The sequence below is a fragment of the Vanellus vanellus genome, assembly GCF_965231255.1.
Source record: "Vanellus vanellus genome assembly, chromosome: 4".
NCBI classification, from domain to species: domain Eukaryota; kingdom Metazoa; phylum Chordata; class Aves; order Charadriiformes; family Charadriidae; genus Vanellus; species Vanellus vanellus.
Window position 1 is genome coordinate 15,355,354 of NC_138909.1, and position 20,181 is coordinate 15,375,534.

At 41.2% G+C, this 20,181-nt stretch overlaps 1 protein-coding gene across 2 annotated transcripts in view; it reads left to right on the forward strand.

The window, feature by feature from the left end:
* Window positions 1–20,181, forward strand: part of SMAD1 (SMAD family member 1) — a 50,173-nt gene that overhangs the window by 27,083 nt on the left and 2,909 nt on the right. For both annotated transcript variants that reach the window (XM_082482613.1, XM_082482614.1), the window contains exons 3-6: window positions 10,311–10,568; window positions 13,291–13,407; window positions 17,193–17,414; window positions 19,634–19,890. In XM_082482613.1, the coding sequence (XP_082338739.1) occupies window positions 10,311–10,568; window positions 13,291–13,407; window positions 17,193–17,414; window positions 19,634–19,890 (854 nt within the window). The remainder of the gene's footprint in view (window positions 1–10,310; window positions 10,569–13,290; window positions 13,408–17,192; window positions 17,415–19,633; window positions 19,891–20,181) is intronic.

A 20,181-nucleotide genomic window follows, 5' to 3' on the forward strand; every position in this document is an offset into this window, starting at 1 on the left:
GAATTATTTCTGGTGCATGGTAGTTAATGGCTGTCAAATTTCTCCCTTGGCAAGGCAAAGCAAAGCTTTTAATTAAGAAGGGCAGGATATGAATTTGATACCTTTTGAAAATTGGCACGCTCAGTTGAACTGGTGTGCTCACTTGGCTGAATCTACTTTTTCTCCTCATTTTTACTTTTTGGTTTAGAGATGTCTGGAAATGAGGCTCATACCTGGTTTGGGAATACGATCAAGACTGAAGAAATAATTAGGTGTAGGCCATACATAGAAGCTGTGAGGAAAAAATGAACAAGGATGTTCCTCATCTCACTCTGAAAATGCCACAAGTGACCTCTCCGGTTTTGCTGGAGGGTGTGGAAAATGACATCTGGAAGACCCTCCTGAGATAATTCCTTCCCTCCTTTTATTTCTTTGGCTTCTGCAGAGATACAGCCTCTGTCACTTGCCTTTGTCCTCAGTTGTGTCAATCAGATCAGGTGAAAGATGTCATCCAGAATTTTGGGGGGGGAGGGGGGAGTAATTGTTTTAAGCCTGGATTGTGTTTGCTGTAACAGCAAAACAAAAGGAATGGGATGACATCCACACAATGGATTGACACAGCTCTTAAAAAAAAAAAATAATCATAAATCATAGCACTAATGTGGCTTTAGGGGAGGAGGTTCAGTTCTTTTGCCTTAGTTAAAGGGAAGGAAGGAAGATGAAGAAACTGAGCATTTAATTTTCTTAAAGTACTAGTGACCAGTAGCTCTCGGTTCCATCTGATGCAGAATTCTGTTAGTTTGCCTCTACTAAGCGTCCTTGCTCATCAACCTGCCAGCTTAAGGAGGATTTATCATAGGTTACAAAGGAGGCAAAAGAGGAATTAACTTCTCTGTTATGCTTCATGTGTGGAAGTGCTTGAAGGTGCAGAGTATTCGTGTAAATAGCTGCCCCCTGGCCTGCAACTGAATGCTGTCTCCTGAGAGTGTCCAGGATCTGCTGATACCTCCTCAGGCGTCAGGCTTGGGAGAAACCCACATTTCATTGATCTGGGGGAGCTTAAAGCTGCCTTGGGTAATGCAGTTGTTAATGTTTCGATATTCATTTCTGGAGGTGCCTACTGGTGCTCTGCTATGCTTGAAGCATGCAATGCTAGGGGGTACTAAAACCAGTCAGTCCAGAAGCAGCCGATCTGTCCTCTGAAATATTCTAGTTGCCTGGGTCAGCCCATTAGCACAGCCACTCGGAGGCATAAAATAACTAGCCTCGTTCGGGGTTTTGCAATTACCAACAAAGCGTAGATGAAAAAGGCTGGATGATTTTCCTCTGTTAAGCTTCTCTTCTTTGGAGAACTGGCTGCAGTCTGCTCTACATCAAGGGGCTTTATCAAGCTGATGGTGCCCATGTTCTGCCCAAACTGGGGGATGAGCAGTGGTTGCTTTTTTGTGACGCGGACAAATACACTGTCAAAACGGTTGAATTTTCAATTCTGCCTGAAGGTCATGATGTTCCTTTCCATTATAACCACGAGTTCAAAGTGGATGTCTGCTTCAGCAAGCTTGTTTTTGGAAAGAAATGTTTTACCTAATGTACAGCTGCTTTTTGCCACAAGAACAGGCCAGGTCCCCGGGCTCAGAGGAGAGCTGTAGGTGTGTCCTGCTGTTTTTGCTGCTGGCGTGGACTCCTTGCTTATGACTCTAACCTGATTGTTTTCATATTTGTCTTTGATCTCCTCTGCTGTTTGCCCTAGGTGAGTCTCCATAAGGCTGCACACCTACTGCAGGCAAGGGGGGTGCGGAAAGAACCTCGAAACGGTGGAAGTCCTGGATAAGGCAGGTTTAGACTCACATGGTCCTGGAAGTGAATGCTCCTTGAGTGCTCTCCTATACAGCACTGCAGCTCTGGTCCTCAGTGAAAGAAAAATAAGGCGTGTTTAAAGGAGCTTTTTAGTGCCATTTGAAATTACACAGATGGTTGGTTGTGTGTATTGGTCTGGTCATGCTTATGAGCTTGCTTTCTAGGTACTTTACAGAAAAATGAAATGGGTCACTTAGTCATCCCTGTCTTGTCCCCCTGCACTCAATTTGCCTAGGATCACTACATATAAAAGTAATGTTCCCAAACTGTTTCTAGACAGGGTAAATTCAGTAGAGGATCTTTAAAAACCCATCACGGCGTATTCTCCCTGCACTTCAAACCTGATGCAGCCTATTGTGGCGGTTGCCTGTCGGATCGCTAATGCTGCTTTTGGCGAGTGGCAGGGTTCAAACGCAGCTCCAGGGACTGTCAAACTAGCAGGTGCCACGAGTCTGTCCAGATGAAATTTGGAGCCAGGAGAGAAAAGTTGGGAGTTTGAAGGATTTCTGCACCTCTGCAGGCTGCACGTGAGGGAGCAGAGAGTGTCATCGCTGAGTTTTGCTGTGTGGCTGAGTAATGCTACTGTTGGGCATAACTTTAAAAATAGCAGGCTGCAACGGGTGGGCACAATTATAGGATGTTTCCCCAAAATAGCGAGCAACTGTCAGTTTGCTTGGCAAGTAGTATAAAACTTTCTTCATTTCCGTTTTGCAGAATTCGGTTCTAAAATTCCCCATCAGAACTGACCTGGACAAGAAGAATTGAAAAAGGGAGGCAGAAAGGAGGGAATGATCTAACAGCAGGGTTTTTCTTGTCTAACCTCACCACATGTTAGAAAAATGAGCTGCAATAAAGGGATATAAGTTGTCAAGAAGGATAAGTTTGTGTGCTTTTTTTTTTTCCTTTCTTTAAAATTGACCAGATTCAGATGTTTCTTCTGACTTAAAAGACCAGGCTTCCAATTTTTAACCTACTCAGTAGGATGGTGACTGTGGCTTTTGTACAGGTAATTTGAACTCTGGTCTGTGTAAATGTCTGAGTTAATATACACTATCACACTGTAACTTCCTCCTGTATCAGGACTGCTTCTCCCCCCAAATCCGCTTACAAGAACTCCTTCACTAATGTGCATACAATTAGTACTAAATTCTGAAATTGGCCTTGACAAATGTCAGTTTAATCAAAATGTTAGCTTATCGGAGCATCCGCAAATAAAATCTAATGTTAGCTGAATATTGTAATGCAGGAAATGTACTAATATTACTTGCCAAATGCATTTAGACCAGATGTCTGATGTAAAAGTAGAGCCAGTAAAGCAAGTCTGCAGTTGTAACTCTGTAAAATGACAAATCAAGCTGTGGGGTCTACTGAAACTGAAAAATAAAATTAAGAGTTGAGAAAACAAGACAGCTCTCAGCTTTCTCCTGGAATAGAAAGTCTGGCATGTTTGTCCATCTGTCACCCAAACCAGACTGCTGAATAGCCATTATCGAGCCTTTTCCCTTGCAATTACTAGAACATAGTTTTGGAGTAAAAGTCTAAAAGGCTGGCATTTCTCCTTTTGAAAAAAAAGTAAAGCGAAGCTGTGCTACTACAGCCAGTAGCACAGCCTTGTTAAGCCAGGTGATATTGGAACAACATAAAATAGTGAGATCCTCAGAGATTGCTTTTGCCACAACGCTATTACTTTTTTTTTTTTTTTTTTTTTTTTTTTTTTTTAAACCAAGATTAAACTCTCTCCTAAAAGTAGACCTGTGTCTTTTTGTGAGAACTTGTCCTCTGGTCAAAGAATATTCAATTTTGCCAGGTCTTGTTTTAGGCAACACGGGGAAACCTAATGACATTAAAACTCTCCTTTCTACTTGGTGTTTTATTGTTTACAAGCAAGATCTTGGCAAGACCTTTCAGTCAGTATGCTTCAGTGACTCTCTAATGCTACAGACAGCAAGCAAAACTAAGCACATTCAGCTGAGCGTGCGTTTGTACCTGCTCTGTTCCCACCGTGGGACTGGACTGCTCACCAGGATGCCACAGCCAACTTCAGCTGTTGTGGTCTCAAAGGCAGGAAATTAAGCTAAGAGTCTTTAGGAGGGTTGAAATTTGTTAGTTTAACGCTGCTGCAATGTTTTGTTTTTTCTTTTTTTCTTTTTTTTTTTTTTCTTCTCTTAATTCTTTGTTTTTCTTAGAACTTCGTCTTTGCAGGATTTTCCATGTAGAGCGTGGAGTACAAGCCATGAGTTCCTCCCCACCCCTCCACACCCCCCCCCCCCCCGGTGTTTTCATACCCATTTCCAGATAGCCAAACTGGTGTGTAAGGATATCCCTCCTTCCCAACCTGCAGTTCTATTTTTCTAGTAAAACATAAGTGGCTTTGCATAAATTCATATGAAAATACAACTATATGATGCTTGGAAATTAAAGTGCACTGTCTAATGATAGTGCCCTCAGGTCTTCATTAGGGCTGAGGGCCCTGTTGTGGTATAAGCCTGTACAAATGCTTCTACAGAACATATATCAACCAAGTCATCATGATTTTTAAGAGCGGAAAGTGCAGTAACAGTTGCTCATCTTTTTCTTTATTATTTTATAAAGCTCACAGAAGCAATAGAGTCTACTTTGGCAAGGAAAGATGTCTGCTTTCTTATATGTGGCCCTTTGTTGCGTTTCCTTACTTGGTCTTTCAATTTCCAGACATGGAAAGAGAGGTACCCACCCAAATCTTCATGTAACATGCAAAGGGAAAAAAACCCAAAAGAGTCCTTGAGGGAAACTAGCTGTCATCTGGGCTTGTGTAAGATAACCGAAACCCATCTGGATAGAAAACACATTACTTGGAAAGTACAGCAAGTCCTTTGGCTTGGATTGAGGTGTTTTCTTTTTTTCTTTTTTTTTAATAGAGAAACCTTAAAAAGAAGTAGTTATATTCATAAATTGGAGATTTTCTATGTTTGCTAAAATCATTATTTCCAGAATTTGAAAATAGAACAAAAAAGAAAACCAAGAAAATCTTTACTCTGGGACAGCACACCTGTTCATTTTCTGAAGAACAGGATGGCATGCTGGAGATAGAGAGTGGAGATCAGTAGCTTTCTTCAAAGGCCACCATTACATTTTCATAAAAGCATTTCTTTCTTGGTGTGGTTAGTTGGAACATTTATCTGAACAGCCAGGTTGTCTTTGGTCTATCTTCTATATTTTGGGCATTCTTGGCTCTTAGATGAAATAGCCCCATGGGTGAAGTTGCCCTGTAGCTGTAATTTCTTTAATACAGCTCCACTTGTTTGGTGCGGGCATTCTCTGGGTATTATTTGCATAGTAAAAACAAGCTACCCAATTCCCAGGCTGTCTTGACAGCTACAGGATCTCTTCTTAACTATGGTTCCGTAAACAGACCCAGCCTGGCTTCCATGTGGTTTATCTTCTTCTTCAGCCATTACTAGTAGCATTACTGGTAGCAGTCATGTAGTAACTCTCAAACTCCAGGTCCACGTTGACACAAAATCTTGGAGAAAAATTTAGCCACAGTATAGCTCATAAAACCTTTTAATCTGAGAAAGGACAGAAATCGGTCTGACTTGTGGTTCTACTCCATTAACTGCTTTTAACCATTTTAATGAGGTTGAATTTGCAAATCTGTTGCAGTAGCTTTTTAAGACAACAGTGTATTTAATAGTATGTTTCCTTTAAATACGTGCATCCCTACTGAATAGAAATAATGATAGTTTTAAAAAAATCTTGTCTTATTTTTTTTGTATCTGTGTTCCCTTCTGCTGAAGAAGGTGAAGAGGAAGGGAGAAATTCTGTCTGCAAACTGTTGGAGCAGCATCCAGCAGAGATCTGCACGGCAAAGATGTGCGCTGCTTCATTATTTTATTGCAACAGGTGTGCTGGCTTAGCACAGAATAATTCTCTCATGCTTTCTCCCCTTCAATTATACCTCATCCTGGAGCTGGCAGCTGCAACCGAGATCAGCCCCCTCCCCTGCTGTACAGAGCCTCAGTAATTTGTTATTCCATATGGTTGAGGTCTGCAACCTGACCAGAAGCCTTACACAGGGACGAGGGGAGCAAGAAGGATATGCATCCCCCTTTACGTTTTGAACTCCTGGCATCCTTCCGTGCGTGCGAAGGGCCCAGTCGCTGCTCATGTCTTCACTCCTGAGCGAACAGCATTCAGATTAACTCCAGTGGGAGCAGCTAGCCTGCAAGAAAGCCTGTGAGCTGCAGAGAGATCGGGGTATGGCAGTGAGTGACTGTCTTGGAGTCGGACTAATTGGAGCGCTGTAGTGTCTGTCCAACCTGATGTGGCCTTTCAGGACTTTTCCTCATTTAAGGTTGTATGTGTGCAAGGAGGATGTGAATTAGGGGCAGCACTCAAAGTAAATTCTGCAGTGATATTTTTGAGATTATTTGTGCTGCATCAATACCAGTTGTATTCTTTTTGTCCCTTCCCCCTTTTCCATGTGTATTTTGAAGAAGTTGGCATTTAATCATTCAAGTTTGAAAGAGTTGGACAAAAAGTGTAGGTTTGCGTGAGGGAGAGCTGGAAAGAGGAGACTTCTTGTTATTTTAAGTCCTTCTAAATTTTGCCAGTGGTTCTGCCCAATAGGAGAAAACATGCGTATATACCTTGGGGAAAATCTGGCACTGCTTTATTTTAATTACAGAAAACATACAGAAAATATCCTGTTCTCCTGCTATTTTAAAATGCTATAAATTGTGTGGCTTCCTGTCACGTCATGTGTGTCATTGTTTAATGTGAGGTAGGGGATGGGAAAGGTAGGTGATGTACTTTCTGCACAAATTAACTTCAGAAAAGTTGATGGCTTGACCTTCATCCATAGCAAAGGAAGAGATAGGAAAGCTGTGTTTTTAATGGTTGGAAAAGTAAGGAATAATCATAAGGGCAGGAAAGGGATAATAGTGTTTAACACATGATCTCATTGTTACTTTTTTCACTGTTAATTTATTAGCCCAGCAAATGTGGGCTATGACAATTAGATAGTGCTTGACCTCACTGCAAAAGGACTGATAAGTGTAACAGAACAAGCTTAATTCCCAGAGATCCTAATATTCAGAGAGGTTGGGTTTGATGTTTACTCTGTTGTGAATGAGGGAATTTGTGATGTTCACCTGAATGTTGAGTAACTTTTGGGGGGTTTTGTTTTTAATGGCTTTTTCCAGTGATGTGTGAGAATGGTTGCATTGGAGGCAAGGGACAGTCTGCACAGCCAAGGGAGATGCAGCTTCTCCTGGGGTGTTCTGCCATTGAGAACCTCCATAGAATGGCAGATGGATGTGTTTTGTTTCAGAAAATGCCATAATTAGGAACTTTGTATATTCCTTGTGGAATCATAGAATAGTTTGGGTTGGAAGAGATCTTTAAAGGTCATCTAGTCCAACCCACCTGCAATTAGCAGGGACATCTTCAACTAGGACCAAGTTGCTCAGAAACCTGTCCAACCAGACCTTGAATGTTTCTAGGGACGGGGCATCTACCACCTCTCTAGGCAATCTGTTCCAGTGCTTCACCACCCTCATTGTAAAATCCTCCTTCTATCTAATCTAAATCTTCCCTCTTTTAGTTTAAAGCCCCGCCTTCAGTTTAAAGCCCCTTGTCCTATTGCAACAGGCCACGCTAAAAATTTGTCCGCATCTTTCTTATAAGCCCCTTTTAAGTACTGAAAGGCCGTAATAAGGTGTCTCCGGAGCCTTCTTTTCTCCAGGCTGAACAACATCAAATCTCTCAGCCTGTCACTGTAGGAGAAGTGCTCCAGCACTCTGATCATTTTAGTGGCCCTCCTCTGGACCCGCTCCAACAGGTCCATGTCTTTCCTGTGCTGAGGGCTCCAGAGCTGGACAAAGTACTCCAGGTGGGGTCTCACCAGAGCAGAGTAGAGGGGCAGAATCACCTCCCTTGACCTACTGGCCATTCTTCTTTTGATGCAGCCCAGGATACATTTGGCTTTCTGGGCTGCGAGCACACGTTGTCAGCTCATATCCAGCTTTTCATCCACCAGTACCCCCAAGTCCTTCTCAGCAGGGCTGTTCTCAATCCCTTCATCCCCCAGCCTTTATTGATACTGGGGGTTGCCCTAACCCACATACGGGACCCTGTACTTGGCCTTGTTGAACCTTATGAGGTTCACATGGGCCCACTTCTCAAGCCTGCCCGGGTCCCTCTGGATGACATCCCTTCCCTCAGGCATGTCAACTGCGCCACTCAGCTTGGTGTTCTCGGCAAACTTGCTGAGCATGCACTCGATCCCACTGCCTGTGTCATTGATGAAGATATTAAACAGTCCTGGTCCCAATACAGACCTCTAAGGGACACCACTTGTTACTGACCTCCTTCTGGACGTTGAGCTGTTGATCACTACCCTCTGGATGTGACCATCCAACCAATTCTTCATCCACCAAAGAGTCCACCCATCAAATCCATGTCTCTCCAATTTGGAGAAAGATGTGGTGGATTGTGCCAAAGGCCTTACAGAAATCCAGATAGGTGACGTCTGTAGCTCTGCTCTTGTCCACTGATGCAGTAAAGTGGAGATGGTTAAAATTTTCACTTCTAAACAAAACTGCTTAGGGGTGACATCTGCCTCAAATATGAGATCTGTTGGAATCTCAGTGAAGCTGCTCTAAGAAAGTGAGATGTCAGATTCAGTCTTTAAAATCTGCTTCTAACAGGCAGCCTTAATTTCAGTAGTGAAGGGGTTTCTTTTCAGTGTATGTTCAATGAGAATTTCTGGGATCAAACTTTTCATGCATAAATGCCACCAGCAAGCAAAAATCTGGTGGCTTAATTTCTCTCTTAGGCATATGTCAAAAAAAAAGAGCAAGGGAAACCTGCTTCGTCTTTTTCTTTTTTTTTCTTTTTTTTTTTTTTTTTACACCACTCCCCTTCACTCCCCCCTCTCCCCCTTCCCAGTTAACCTGTGACTTGATTTAGGAATCCAGTGAGTTTTGTGTATGGCATCCTTTTGTATCCATTTTAAACATGGACCTACACCTCAGACCACGTCTGTGTGTCAAGCAGTATCCTGGTACTCTCTGACTCCAGGACATTCACATAAGTATCTGAATGCTTCTGTATAAGCAAAGTGCTGGAAGAGTAAAGATGCCCCAGTGTCTTGGAAGAACCTGCTTGTCTTGGCAAGAAGTTTTTTGTTGTTGTTGTTTTTTTTGCAATTAGTTTGTAATTCAGTCTTTTGGTGAAGCAGCTCTCTCTGAAATGTCTTTGTTAATCTGAATGATAGTTATGTCTGTATTGGCTTGTTGTACATACACGCTGCTGTTCCTCTTCAGTGTGCCCACCAGGTGTTGGGGACAGGGCAGGAGTCTTGGGGAGAAGGGATGTTTCTGGAAGCCTGGCTTGCTTTCACTGGTTTTGGGGATTTTTTTGGCACACTCCCTTGAAGGCAGGCTATCCGGGGCAGTTTCTTCCAGTCCTGCTTGGCCATGGAGCTGGGAAGTGGAGGTGCTGATGAGGGGCAGATGTGGAAAGGAATAACTTTTTTTATTTTACTTTCACTACTTTGTGCACAGATCTGCCTCGCCCTGCCCTTGCCTCTCCTCTTCCCCCAAACATCTTGATCTATAACAAGACTAGCTTTTAATCCTTTGAGTAGCTTGGACTTTGCTGTGAGGCTTTCAAAGATAGAAGCTGAGGCACTGGAAAAAGAGCTGGTTCTTTTATCTTAGTGTATCTGGTATCATGTTCGTATTCACAGTTAAAAAGAGACCTTTGTTGCCCTGCTGGTGAGGAGGCCTTGGGAGTGTGGTGAGACTAGTAGTTTCTGATGTGTGTTTCTCTGATCCTGTAGTAGTGTATAGCTGGAGCTCAATTGCTGCTCAGTTGGTTTTTTTGAACTACATAATTTTCTTTAAATTGCACATTTTGTAAACTGACTTGAAGAGTTAATAACTGTTTTAATACTAACTTGTAAGAACATAGTCCAGGTTAAAAATAAAATTACAGCTGTTGGGACCAGACTGAGTTCAAGGCTTATTAGTATTAGTATTGTCTTCAGAAAAAAATATCTGTCCTTATTAGCAAGGTTTTGGGTTATGGGCCATTACGTGATTAGCAGGATCACAAGTGCAGCAAACGAAGTGTATGTCAGCATTGTAATGCATTTACTTCCCAGCATTTCTTTGTGCGACTAACACTGAAACACAGAAATGTGGTTTGTTCTTGGCTCTTCTTCGCTGGCCCTCTGTGAAAACAAGCTCCCATCTGGCAAACCAGGTAGCTAGCACGATCGCTATGAATTCAAGCTATGCAGTAACCGGATACAAGGAAAAGAGTTCTTGCTTAGACATGCAGTCCTTGATTTGACTACCTTGTTTTTAAGACAAATGTGAATATGCCCTAGGGGAGGAATAATGTGGGGTTTTTTCCCCCCTGTATAGCCTAGTCCTTCAAAACCGAGTCTCTAACACTGTGGCTTTTCCTTCTTTCTCCCTTTCCAGTCCTTCCTCCGGTGCTGGTTCCAAGGCACAGTGAGTACAACCCTCAGCACAGCCTCTTGGCCCAATTCCGCAACCTGGGACAAAACGAGCCCCACATGCCGCACAATGCTACTTTCCCGGACTCTTTTCAGCAACCCAATAGTCACCCGTTCCCCCACTCGCCCAACAGCAGCTATCCAAACTCGCCTGGAAGCAGCAGTAGCACCTACCCGCATTCTCCAGCCAGCTCAGACCCGGGAAGTCCTTTCCAGATGCCAGGTACAGTCAACTTCGGTTCCTCTTCAGAAGGGAGAAGGTGGTTGGACATCACTGGTATCGTGATTTATTTTTTTTTTTTTTTTGCTTATTGATACCAAATTATCAGCCAACACTTGTGTTCAGTAGCGAGCTGAGAGATTATGTAATCGTTTTTTCTAGTAATAACATAGAGGGTTTTTAATATTGTGCCTCTTTCAAACACAGTTAAAACATTACAGTAGAACACTTCTGGGGCAGGGAGAGGGATTCAAAATATTTTGGGGACCAGTTCAACAGTTTAGCCCACAAAGCGTAGTGTTTAATGCACAAGAAGTGTGATGCTACAGATCATCCTTGCTCAGGAAAGAGATCATCATAAATTCAGCATGAGGCTTTAGTTCTGCATAAGAAAGATGTTTCTCAAGGGGATCGTGATATTGCTACTTGATAAAACTTCTTCACGCAATGATGTAATTTCAAGAAACAAATATACTTCAACTGAAAAACAGTTCCTTAAGGCCCTGAAAAGAAAGCTTCAGGCTATTTTACTTACTAAAGTCAAAGAAGTAACAACCTTTCTTTATTGACTGATGTCTAGAGAATTCTGTGAAGCTGTCTTGTTTTGGTCTTTACATCCAGATGGGCAAAAATACTGCAGAAGCAGTCAGTGACAGCTTTCTTGATCTAAATGCTAGGAGAAGGACTCCAGACAAATGCTTACCGATGTTCTGTTTGCATGTTTTCTTTGGGGGCTGAGGAAGGGCAGGTGTGAACAAAGCGGCAGACTTGTGAAAATCTGTTTTCTATTACATGAAATTAATATCCATAAATTTCTGCTGCTGATAGTTGTTTCTCTTCAAAATTTTTCTCTTGTGAGGGATGACTACTGAATTTGCAGAGGCAGGAGGGAAGGAAGGAAAGTTTGTATTGGCTTTTCTAAAAATTGTGAAAAGTTGCTGCAAAAGCAGCTGTCTTTCCTTCCATTTTTTTTTTTTTTTAAATATGATTGGTGTGGTTGGGGCTCTTCCAGCAGAGATAAAGGCTTCTCTAACAAGGTCTTCCTGAATGCTGGCTTGTGGAAGTTCACTTGATCTTTGAGGGTCTGTTCTGTCTGCGTGCCCATATAGACAAGTCAACAGCTGCAGTCAAGAAATTGAATCAGAGGAGAGGTCAAGATACTGATGTCCTTGATGCTTAGCTCTGGACAGTTTTCTGTCTTGCACTAATGAGGAAAGGGGCTGACTTTTGGACAATATGAAAAAGAAAAGGAGCAAAGCAGTTATCCAGAGTTCTTGAAAACTTCCTGGATACTGGCTGATTTGTTGCCTGTGGCCTTACAGTCCTGTTTCCCTATCTGTTCACTAACATCGTGTTTGCACATACCCGAATATTTAAGGCTTAGTAAAACATGAGATTTAAACTACAGTGCAGGCTGTTAAGCTTTTATTGCAGTCCTGTCATCATCTCTATCCTCCTCTGCTGCTCTCTCATCCAACTTGGGGTATCTAAGTAAGGGAATCAGCAAGCTACCCGCCAGCATTGGATGTAAAGTTCTCAACAGAATATCTCCTAAATGATATGCAGTTAAGAGATTTCATTAATATGCGTTTTCTTAAAAAAAAAAAAAGGCAACCACAAAAAAAAAAAAACAAACAAAAAACAAAACCCCAGCACCCCACAAAAAACCAAAACTTACAAAGCAGTGGTATGATTCTCCTGCCTTTTGATGGTAATTTGGTTTTCAGGGTTTTGGAGGCCCCTGTGATTATTTGCTGTGGTAGTTTGCAATCCATGCTCTCAGTAATGGCAGTAAATGTGGGATGAGCAGCAGCTGTGTTCACCGGAGATAGTACAGTGGTAATCTAATCTCAGCTTCTGCAGTAAAAACTTGCAGGAACCAGGCAGGGATTTCTCCTTTACCATATACTTGTGTGCAATTGCTTTGGAGGAGACTGTCCTCTGGTGTGTTGGGAAATGGTGACATTGGCGAATTCCTGCAGCTTCTAAAAGGTCCCAGAAGCGAAATAGGCAGCTGAAGGGCAATGAAAGTACCTGGCTGGGATGCTTCAAACAGGACTGAAAGCCCTGTTTTAGTGAGTATGGTCGTTGTGCACAGGCTAGTCTTATGCTAGTGATTCAATCCTGAACAGGGCAGTACAGCCAGTAAGAGACACTGACAGATAAATTCCAGACCCACATGGCTACTTCTGTAGATTTGGGTTCCTGAACACTTTTTACTGTTCCAAATCTAAGGAAATAGAGCTAATATTTTGCAATGACAATAATAAGGTCCTGGATGTATCTGGGATGTTTGCATTCTTTGCTGATAGAATCGTGTAGGAAATAGAAAAGTTGAAACTGAAAGTTTTCTGCTCCAACTTCTGCTCATATCTACTGCATTTGATACCTAATTCTGGCCTGGTCCTAGACCTCTTTATGCCTTAATATCTATATGGCTCTTTCAACCTGCAAAAAACGTGGGCTGGAAACATAGCTGAGCTTTCTTTTGTGGCTTGATGAGGAGAAAGTGACTTGGTTTTATTCCAGTTGCGCTGAATATGCACAGTAATTCTTTGCTTTCCTGATTCAAGGTCCATGATTGCTTCTTCAGATTTCTGGTGGGTAGAAGTTCATGGCTGAGTCAGGCTGGAAGCATTTCCAGGCTAAAACTGTTTATGTGGGTATGTATATGTACTTCAAAGAGACGAAAGGACTCGTGTATCTCTACCTTTTCTATATTTAGCTGATACTCCCCCTCCTGCTTACCTGCCTCCGGAAGATCAGATGACACACGATACTTCCCAGCCAATGGATACCAACATGATGGCACCTGCAATTCCCCCTGACATACACAGAGGAGGTAAAAACACTTCCTTCTCATCATCTGCTTTGCTTCTTATGAGTAAAGAACTTTCACAACTGACTTTTAATAATTTAGTTTTAATTTTGGATCTGTTTATGGGAATTTCTAGCTGTAGAAAAGAAACAGCCATATAATTTTTTTCTGTTGTTGTAAGGGATGACTTAGTAAATCTGGAGATAAAAAAAATTATAAATGTAAATGTTGATTTAGGACAAGAAGCTATCACGTGGCTCTTTAAAAATATAAAATGGACAGAGTTTTTTACTTTCTGATTCCCAACCAACTCAACGACCAAAGTCATTTTACATTTTGTATCTGGACCCAAACAGGAAGAATTCCTATGATGCTACACATTTTTGTGTGCAATGCTGAAATTACACGTGTGCAAGGAAGGGAATCTCTTTCCCTCTTACAATTACACTGTTTTATTGGAACAATGCAGTTAACGCTGTATAAAGCCACTGAATTGTGGATGACAGTAGATATGGTCAAGTATAGCTCTCCAAGCAAAGATCTGTATTTTTTTCCTCTGAGACAGTATATCTCATAAAGTTGTCTTTTCTTGTTACGTTTTTGTCCTGAATTCTAAACTTCATCCCTTAAAGAGTAAGCTCTGTTTTTAATAATTTACCCTTCTCCTGGTCATAAGGGCGTTTGGGGTTTCAGTTTCTTTAGTTTGTGTTGTTCCATCGTCTCTCCCCATTTTTGTTCCATCTTTGAGTCATGCAGTGATAGCACTTGGTTCGGAATTCAGAGCTGTTTGCCTGAGGGTTGGCATTGCTACAGACTTGAAAATCTGTATTTAAAAAAAAAAACAAACCTGATTGCTTTATGTACTATGACACAGACATCTTTTTACACATTGCTTTTTAAAGCCTTTGCAGCCAGCCGTGACTGCTGAGTAAAGGATTTAGTGCATTCATCACATTGTGAGAAATAGCCCCTTTAGAGAACACATAAGCTTACACAGTTGTGACCCATGCCAAGAAAGAGCAGCAAGCTGGATGCTGTGCCAGAATGATTATCAAGATCACGAGCATGTGAACAATATAACTGTTGTTTGATTTTTTTTTTATTTTTTTATTTTTTTAAACTTGTTTTGTTGCTAAGCTTAATGTCTGGTTTCAGGAAGTATATTTGCCCTCTTAGAACAATTTGGATAGCTTTTGTGCTAACCTGTTTACTCTCTGCATGGAATGAGTTTTGCGTGTGATAAACCCCATCTGTGGCATTTCCACTTTTTGCTGATCCAATACACTCTGCGTATAGTCCTTGCTTGCCCAAAATACATTTATCAATGTTTATGCCTAACTGCAGACTTTTGCATGTTTGTCCCTCTCGCAAAATACGAGTATTGTAGAATTCCTCTATTACATGAGAATTGATAAAGAGAAAAGGGTTTACATTTTTCTTGCTTTTTAACATTCAGCCATTTCAAAATAAAAATTGTGTCTATTAGTATTTTTCTCTCCTAGTGGCTTAGTACAATGGATTTTAATCTCTGTCCCTTCATTAAAAAAAAAGATAACCTTACTTCTGTATGCCTTCACGTGTTTATTATTTGCATATGTATGCTTTAATTGCACTACTTTTACAACCTGCAGCAGATGTTTTTTTTCCTTTTTAAAGAAGAGTTTTTACTGTGAACTTACTGCGGTACTTTTGTTGCAAACTTTTTAGAAGCATGTTCTTCATGGTGATTTGTTAGTCTTAAGAGATTTGATTTAACAAGCTGCATCCTGTCAATGAAGTTGGGTAATTTCCATTGTTGGCCCACGCTGGGAATAGAGAGACTAAACGCACCTGCTCTGCATGACTTAAAGCAAATGTAAGGAAGTTAGTATGAAATCTGTGTGAGAGAGATATGATTCATTCTGTAAGAATGGCCAGCTGGCAAGATTTTTTCCTGACTTTGAGAACTGGGGCAAAGCTGCAGCTTTGATAATTGCTGGCATCTTCATGGGAATTAAGTGTAGTAACCTCTTACTAATAATTAATGACTGATTTTTTTATTTTTTTTTTTTTTACTTTTTTTTTTCAGTGACATGAAAGGATAGAAAATGCTAGCATATTAGGAAAGATCGGCTCCTTTTTACCAGTGTTTTAAGCAAGTTACTGGTCAGCGGTAAACACTATGCTCAGAAGTTTTGCACAGTGATGTAGGATGTGTTATCCTGCTTTTTTTTTTATTTGCCACCTTTTGTATCTGCTATGTACTGCTGATTTGAGGGGAACACTTTGTTTTTTGTTTTGCACGCATCAGAAAACTCATAGGATTATGAACTGTGAACAGAGGAAAATATGAACACTAATCTTAGTTGTATGATTTCTTTAAAGACTCGGAGCTAGGAGAAGGAAACCCCTGGCCAGAGAAACAAGTTTTCCCATAATGCCAGTCTGATTTTCATTTTAGCACTTTGACCTATAGTTGAAGCTTTAATCTGAAAAGTTGATATTTTAGCAGCAAGTCCAACTATGCTAGGCTTAGCAGTGAAATAGTCTCCTTCATTTAAAAGAAACCACATAAAGCAACCACATCCCTTCGCTAGCCTCCTTTTATTTTGAGGCAGTTTAGTAATTTGTAGCTGTATTTGACACTTGAAAGAATGTGCTTTGGGTGGAGATATCTGAAGAAGCCTATGCTGTTGTTGGACACCCACTGGGAAACTTTTTGGTAAAGACCTTCGGTATCATCTTGTGAAATTGTTCCCTGTGCACAGTCAGAAGTGTTACCTTAAGACATCCATGTGTTTCTAGAGCTTGATGGGTGGAAGTCGTGAACTAGGAATTTCCTCTCGGCGTTCTGCACAGTTCCCAGCTTCAGTTAGGAGCTGCTGAGGAGGAGCTTCTCGTTACCAGAGTCTGGAAAACTACGTTCTAAGAAATCCTTGCTATTACTCAACAAGTAACTCTTGGTGATGAACGGTTGCAGATTCTGCGTTTGGTAGCACTTATTTAATGAGAACCTTTTATTCATTAATATGTTCCTCCATTTCATCTGCTCTTCAGCCCAGCATAATTGTTAGGATCCTGTGCATTATGCCCTTGTTCAGCCTCCAATCCCAAGCAGTATCTGTTGATATTGAAGATGTGCGTCATGCATGTTCTGCAGAAAAGTGTCTCTCTCTCTTAGTTTTTGAAGTCTCTTACCCTGCCCCCAAGAAGACCAGGAGAAATATTTGTGCACACCCTGAATGCTGAAAGATTGATCTGCTGACCTATATTTAAGCTACCTTGTTATACTTCTTGGTACCCAAAGTTACAAATGGTCTCTTATGCAATTGTGTGATGCAGTTTCTCCCTGTCAGTATAGAACTTTGCAGTAAGCACAGAAGTGACTTGTTATTTGGTAGCTGAGTAAAATGAACTGAAGTAAAAGTTTGCTTACTAAACTGGAAAGAAAGCTGAGCTGTATCATTGCAGTGTTTCTCTGCTGTCTGGGACCACACCATAGCAGGTTGTGGAAAATGCAGCAGGGATATTGGGGCGCTTGTTGGTAAGTGACAGGGAGCTTCCTGCACTTTTCTGTTGATATCTAGTGACAACCTTTGTTTTTGAGTCTTGTGCAAGTAAATTTGAGGTGAAACCATTCTATTGTATGTCTGTGGTTATGAAAAATTCAAAAATAACTGAAGACAGAAGAGCCTTCCTTTAGCTGCAATTGCTTATCCAGCTCATCTTTCAGTGATCTTCAGCCAAAATCTATAGGTTTATGAATCTTTACATCTTGAGCCTGTATTCCAGTGGCTTTAGATTGTAATGTTTCCATTGTTGCTTTACAGATGTTCAGGCAGTTGCTTACGAAGAGCCAAAGCATTGGTGCTCCATTGTCTACTATGAGCTGAATAATCGCGTCGGGGAGGCGTTCCACGCTTCTTCCACCAGCATCCTGGTGGATGGCTTCACTGATCCTTCAAACAACAAGAACAGATTTTGCCTGGGGCTGCTCTCGAACGTTAACCGCAACTCCACCATTGAGAACACTAGGCGGCATATTGGCAAAGGTGAGGTTTGGATCTTTGCACCCATTTTTGGGTGGGTTTGTTAGCAGGGAGAGAAGGGGCGTTTCCCCTAGACATGACAACCTGGGCCACTTGCCTCAAGAGGTCTTAGAAGCAAAGTATTGTTCTTACCTGGCATGTAATTACAGGAAGCTTTTACCCTTAATCAATTTTTAATTGTCCAAAGGCTACCATAATCCTAATTAGAATGAGAGCTTAAGGCAGTTTGTCTTATGAAATGTCTTGATTTATCTTGATTATTGGTGTATATGGAAATCAAAATTATAGTTCTTGGTAGTTTTTAGCTAGCCTTATTTCCAACATAAATTAGCTATCCTAACATGTATTTAGAGAGAAAACCTGCTAAAACAGTTTTTCCAAATTAATTTTTCATGGGCTGTTGATGCTGTCAGTGGGAGTTTTGCACTTCTTTTCTATGGCTATGACAATGTCCTGCAACAAAGAAAAGCTTCTGGGGTTTGTCTGGCTTCGTGCAGTCATCTTCTGAGAACTTACCTATACTGCTAATGACAGGCAAAACTGGCATTGCCCCCTGCAATGGGACGTTTCTGCCAGACAAATTTTTTATGTGTTTATATTATTAGTAAACTTTAAATTTTCTGAGACAGTTGAAGATTCAGCATGCCAAAGCAACGGCATGTGTGTTGTAAGTGCCAATTAATGAAGTTTCTTCCTCCTCCTTAGAGAAGGGAAGAAATGAAGCTGAAGAGAACTGTCAGGTCTTCAAGTTTGAGCCCTTGGTCTGGACAGCTTTTCTCTACATGAGGAATTGTGTGGCTCTCAGCAGTGCACTACACCTGTGCTTCCTTCTTTTCCTCCCCATCCATCTTACCAAGTATCAGGATATTTATTTAACACCTCATTCATTTTCCTGTTAAAAGTAACCCAGCTGCAAGCAGAGTTCTGCTGAAGCACTTAACTGCATACGTACCGAAGCAGAGTGTGGAAGAGACAAGAATACTGTTGAATAAGTAAATGTGTACAACTGATGATGATGTAGAACTGTTAGTCTTTAAGGAGGACTAAATCGCAAACTTGAAGGCATATCCATAAATGGTTTTGCATATCAGATGGGAGTATATGTGTGCCCACACAGGTACATGCATAGCGGCAAAATCTTAAGTGACAGAGCAGTCAAGGCTTTCTGACTTGACTTCAGTTTGGCCTTTAAATTCTGTGTGTTCACTTCTCTGACTTTTGACACTGTGGGAGGTGAAAGGTTTCAGCAGCAAAGAATCAATTTTTAAACACAAAAGGCTAATTTTCTTGCTTTCTCAGAGCCTTTGGAATTGAGTCCTACTGACAGCAAATCTCCACAAAGGTTCCCTGTATGTGGCACCTGTATGGGGCTTGCTGCCATCAGTGGCAGGTGAGGCAGAAAGCAGTAGAAGGGGAAAAGACTGTAAAATTGGTGTGTACCCTGATTTGACAGAGACGTATGAGGAATATAGAATCATAGAATCATTTAGTTTGGAAAAGACCCTTAAAATCATTGACTCCACCTGTAAACCTAACACTGCCAAGTCCCTAAGTGCCACATCTACACATCTTTTTCATACCCCCAGGGATGGTGACTCAACCACTTCCCTGGGCAGCCTGTTCCAATGCTTGATAACCCTTTCAATGAAGAAATTTCTCAAAATACCTAATCTAAATATTCCCTGGTGCAACTTGAGGCTGTATAAGGGCCATTTTCTTTTCCCAGCTATCTGGAATTAAAGCAAGCTGAAAAAAATCATGCTACCCAAAATAGCATTCAGGACTCTTCCAGAGAGTCCAGCTTGGGGCTGTTTTAATATATACAAATTATGCAGTAGCTTTCTGCTTTCTCCTCTTGCATTCCCAATTATTGTTTTACATAAATATGATGAAAGAAGAGTTCAAGTGGTCAAACCGTCCAATGTACTGCATCAAAACTACTGCAGTGCTTCCTAGTTCATTGTTGTTGAAGATACAACATGTTAAAAAGCAGGAATTAGCGATTTCCATTATATACACGTGCATACACACCCTCCTTTCAGGTTGCCTACTGATGAAACAGAAAAGTAAAAATCAAGTTTGAAGACAGACAGCTGATGGTCTGATATGGAAATAATGCTTATCTCTTTAAGCAGAAACATATGTCTGTGGAGACAGAGCATGAAAAATAGATACGCAGTGTGAATTCATCTAACTACCTTGTGTCAACCTTCTCCTCCTAGGTGTTCATCTCTATTATGTTGGTGGGGAAGTGTATGCTGAATGCCTTAGTGACAGCAGTATTTTTGTGCAAAGTCGGAACTGCAACTACCATCATGGGTTCCATCCCACCACAGTCTGCAAAATCCCCAGTGGCTGCAGTTTGAAAATTTTCAATAATCAAGAGTTTGCTCAGCTTTTGGCTCAGTCAGTGAACCATGGCTTTGAGACAGTGTATGAGCTTACTAAGATGTGCACTCTCCGTATGAGTTTTGTAAAGGTAGGTGAAAATTTTCTTGAGATTATTTTGTAAGCAAAATAAATTATTTTTTTTTAATGCAGAGATTTTGAAAGGTCCAGTGCCTCCCTCCATCGACCTGTTGTCTTTGTGAACGAAATCCATCTGACACACATACTTTGAAAGCCTGAGGTGACTTGCACAAAGTGTTTCTTCGCATAAGTGTATAGTCGCTTGTGGAGCATTTCTATCACATCTGTTAACTATTCTCATTAAATTGAATTGCCTCTTGTAAATTTTTAGTGTTTCACTTGAATTTTTGTAATTAATGTG